This window comes from Saccostrea cucullata, unplaced genomic scaffold (assembly GCF_032062105.1).
Source record: "Saccostrea cucullata isolate Sc308-1 unplaced genomic scaffold, CSIRO_AGI_Scuc_v1 ctg1117, whole genome shotgun sequence".
NCBI lineage: Eukaryota > Metazoa > Mollusca > Bivalvia > Ostreida > Ostreidae > Saccostrea > Saccostrea cuccullata.
In genome coordinates, this window is record NW_026929847.1 from 25,704 (window position 1) to 29,945 (window position 4,242).

General features: G+C 51.0%; 2 protein-coding genes across 2 annotated transcripts; one reads left to right on the top strand and one right to left on the bottom strand.

The window, feature by feature from the left end:
* Nucleotides 1-467: 467 nt before the first annotated feature.
* LOC134282313 (uncharacterized) lies at nucleotides 468-1,382 on the bottom strand. Its single transcript, XM_062764716.1, has 2 exons — nucleotides 1,126-1,382; nucleotides 468-1,029 (listed from the first exon to the last, which is right to left on the bottom strand). The coding sequence occupies exons 1-2, from the start codon at nucleotides 1,380-1,382 to the stop codon at nucleotides 468-470; spliced, it is 819 nt and encodes a 272-aa protein (XP_062620700.1).
* Nucleotides 1,383-1,577: 195 nt separating this feature from the next.
* Nucleotides 1,578-2,149, top strand: LOC134282314 (uncharacterized). Its single transcript, XM_062764717.1, has 2 exons — nucleotides 1,578-1,680; nucleotides 1,740-2,149. Exons 1-2 carry the CDS (start codon nucleotides 1,578-1,580, stop codon nucleotides 2,147-2,149), a joined length of 513 nt encoding a protein of 170 aa, XP_062620701.1.
* The last annotated feature ends 2,093 nt before the right edge of the window (nucleotides 2,150-4,242 follow it).

Below are 4,242 nucleotides of genomic sequence, written 5' to 3' on the forward strand. Positions count from 1 at the left end.
CTACCAGTTTGTGTGGTGGAGGACAGTGATGATGATCTACCAACTGGTGTGGGGGGACCCGGGAGGACGGTGATGACAATCTACATGCTGGTGTTGGGGAGGACAGTTATGACCATCTACCAGCTGGTGTGGGGGGAGAACAGTTATAATGATTTTCCAGATGGTGTGGGAGAGGACAGTGATGATGATCTACCATCTGGTATGGGGGAGAACAGTGATGATGATCTACCAGCTGGTATGGGGGAGAAACAATGATGATGATCTACAAGCTGGTGTGGGGAGGACAATGATGACGATCTACCAGCTGGTGTAGGGGTGGACACTGATGATGATCTACCAGCTGGTGTGGGGGAGGACAGTGATGACGATCAACCAGCTATTGTTGGGGTGGACAGAAATGACGATCTATCAGCTGGTATGAGGGAGGACAGTGATAACGATCTACCAGCTATTGTGGGGGAGGACAGTTATGACGATCTACCAGCTGGTGTGAGGGAGGACAGTGATAACGATCTACCAGCTATTGTGGGGGAGGACAGTAATGACGATCTATCAGCTGGTTTGAAAGAGGACAATGATGACGATCTACCAGCTGGTGTAGGGGAGGACAGTAATGATGATCTACCAGCTGGTGTGGGAGAGGACAGTGATGATGATCTACCAGCTGGTGTGGGAGAGGACAATGATGACGATCTACCAGCTGTTGTGGGGGAGGACAGTGATGATGATCTACCAGCTGCTGTGGCGGAGGACATTGATAATGATCTAAGTGTGGGGGAGGACAGTGATAACGATCTTCCCGCTGGTGTGGGGGAGGACAGTGATGATGATCTACCAGCTGGTGTGGAGGAGGACAGTGATGATGATCTAGGTGTAGGGGAGGACAGTGATGATGATCTAGGTGTAGGGAAGGACAGAGATGATGATCTAGGTGTGACGAAGGACAGTGATGATGATCTACCAGCTGATGTGGGAGAGGACAGAGATGAAGATTTACTAGCTGGTGTGAGGGAGGGCAATGATGATGATCTACCAGTTGATGTGGGGGAGGGCAATGATTATGATATACCAGCTGATGTGGGGGAGGGCAATGATGATGATGTACCAGCTGTTGTGAGGGAGGACAGTGATGATGATCTACCAGCTGCTGTGGCGGAGGACATTGATGATGATCTAAGTGTGGGGGAGGACAGTGATAACGATCTTCCCGCTGGTGTGGGGGAGGACAGTGATGATGATCTACCAGCTGGTGTGGAGGAGGACAGTGATGATGTAGGTGTAGGGGAGGACAGTGATGATGATCTAGGTGTAGGGGAGGACAGTGATGATGATCTAGGTGTGGGGGAGGACATTGATGATGATCTAGGTTTGGGGGAGGACATAAATGATGATCTACGTGTGAGGGACGACAGTGATGAAAATCTACCAGCTGGTGTGGGGGAGGACAATAATGATGATCTAGCAGATAGTGTGGAGGAGGACAGTGATGATGATCTACCAGCTGCTGTGGCGGATGACAGTGATGATGATCTAGGTGTAGGGAGGACAGTGATGATGATCTAGGTGTGGGGGAAGACATGAATGATGATCTACGTGTGGGGGAGGACAGTGATGATAATCTACCAGCTGGTGTGGGGGAGGACAATAATGATGATCTACCAGCTGGTGTGGGGGAGGACGGTGATAACGATATAACAGATCGTGTGTGGGTGTGGGGGAGGACATTGATGATGATCTAGGTTTGGGGGAGGACATTAATGATGATCTACGTGTGAGGGACGACAGTGATAAAAATCTACCAGCTGGTGTGGGGGAGGACAATAATGATGATCTAGCAGATAGTGTGGAGGAGGACAGTGTTGATGATCTACCAGCTGGTGTGGGGGAGGACAGTGATGACGATCTACCAGCTATTGTTGGGGAGGACAGTAATGATGATCTACCAGCTGGTGTGGGGGAGGACAATGATGATGATCTAAAAGCTGGTGTGGGGGAGGACAGTGATGACGATCTCTCAGTTGGTGTGGGGGAGGACAGTGATGATGATCTGCCAGCTGATGTGTGGGAGGACAGTGATGATGATCTACCAGCTGGTGTGGGGGAGGATAGTGATGATGATCTACTAGCTGTTGTGGGCGGGGGACAGTGATGACGATCTACGAGTTGGTGTGGTGGAGGACAGTGATGACGGTCTATGAGTTGGCTTGTGGGAGGATAGTGGTGACGTTCTACCAGTTGGTGTTGTGGAGGACAGTGATGACGATCTACCAGCTGGTTTGGGGGAGGACAGTGATGATGATCTACCAGTTGGTTTGGATGAGGACAGTGATGACGATCTACCAGCTGTTGTCGGGGAAGGAAAGTGATGACGATCTACCAGCTGGTGTAGGGGAGGACAGTGATGATGATCTACCAGCTGGTGTGGGGGAGGATAGTAATGACGATTTACCAGCTTGTGTAGGGGAGGACAGTGATGAATATCCACCAGCTGGTGTTGGGGAGGATAGTGATGATGATCTACCAGCTGGTGTTGGGGGTAGGACGGTGATGATCTACCAGCTGAGGTTGGGGAGGACAGTGATTACGATCTACCAGCTGGTGTGTGGGGAGGACAGTAATGACGATCTACCAGTTGGTGTGTGGAGGAGGATAGTGATGATGATCTACTAGCTGGTGTGGGACAGGACATCGAAGATGATCTACCAGCTGGTGTGTGGGGGAGGACAGTTATGATGAACTTCCAGCTGGTTTGTGGGGGAGGACAGTGATGACGATCTACCAGCTGGTGTGGGGGGACGACAGTGATGACGATCTACCTGCTAATGTGGGGCAGGACAGTGATGACGATCTACCAGTTGGTGTGTGGAGAAGTTCATAGATGATGATCTACCATCTGGTGTGGGGGAGACAGTGATGATGTTCTTCCAGCTGTAGTGTGGGAGAGGACAGTGATGACGATCTGCCAGCTGGTGTGGGGGGGAGGACAGTGATGACGATCTACAAGCTGGTGTGTGTAAGGACAGTGATGATGATCTACCAGCTGATGTGGGGGAGGATAGTAATGACAATCTCCCGGCTGGTGTTGGGGAGTACAGTAATAACGATCTACCAACTGGTGTGGGGGGAGGACAATGATGACGATCTACAAGCTGGTGTGGGGGAGGATAGTGATGAGGATCTACCAGCTGGTGTGTGGGGAGGACAGTAATGACGATCTACCAGTTGGTGTGTGGAGGAGGACAGTGATGATGATCTACTAGCTGGTGTGGGGCAGGACAGTGATGACGATCTACCAGTTGGTGTGTGGAGGAGTACAGGGATGATGATCTACCATCTGGTGTGGGGGAGACAGTGATGACGATCTACAATCTGGTGTGTGTGAGGACAGTGATGATGATCTTCCAGATGATGTGTGGGAGGATAGTAATGATGATCTCCCGGCTGGTGTGGGGGAGTACAGTAATGACGATCTACCAACTGGGGTGGGGGAAGGACAATGATGACGATCTACTAGCTGGTGTGGGGGAGGACAGTGATGTTGATCTACCAGCTGGTGTAGGAGAAGACAGTGATGACGATCTACCAGTTGGCGTGTGGGTGGATAGTGATGACGGTCTATCAGTTGGCGTGTGGGAGGATAGTAATGACGATCTACCAGTTGGTGTTGTGGAGGACAGTGATGACGATCTACCAGCTGGTGTGGAGAAAGACAGTATTGATGATATACCAGTTGCTTTGGGGAAGGACAGTGAAGATGATCTACCACGTGGTGTGGTGGAGTACAGTGATGACGATCTACCAGCTGGTTTGGGGGAGGACAGTGATGAAGATCTACCAGTTGGTTTAAATGAGGACAGTGATGACGATCTACCAGCTGATGTGGGGGAAGGACAGTGATGACGATCTACCAGCTGGTGTAGGGGAGGACAGTGATGGCGATCTACCAGCTGGTGTGGGGGAGGATAGTGATGACGATTTACCAGTTTGTGTAGGGGAGGACAGTGATGACGATCTACCAGTTGGTGTGTGGAGGAGTACAGTGATGATGATCTACCACCTGGTGTGGGGGAGGATAGTAATGACGATCTCCCGGCTGGTGTGGGGGAGTACAGTAATGACGATCTACCAACTGGTGTGGGGGAAGGACAATGATGACGATCTACTAGCTGGTGTGGGGGATGACAGTGATGACGATCTACTAGCTGGTGTGTAGGGAGGACAGTGATGACGATCTACTAGCTG

What these genes read in the sequence shown, in the direction of transcription:
- LOC134282313 (XM_062764716.1), bottom strand. Translation starts at nt 1,382, where the DNA reads ATGTCCTCCCCCAAACCTAGATCATCATCAATGTCCTCCCCCACACCT. An exon ending in GCTGGTAGATCATCATCACT is followed by an intron (nt 1,030 to 1,125) that starts GTCCTCCCTCAC and finishes ATCAACTGGTAG; the next exon opens with ATCATCATCATTGCCCTCCC.
- LOC134282314 (XM_062764717.1), top strand. Translation starts at nt 1,578, where the DNA reads ATGAATGATGATCTACGTGTGGGGGAGGACAGTGATGATAATCTACCA. An exon ending in AGCTGGTGTGGGGGAGGACG is followed by an intron (nt 1,681 to 1,739) that starts GTGATAACGATA and finishes ATGATGATCTAG; the next exon opens with GTTTGGGGGAGGACATTAAT.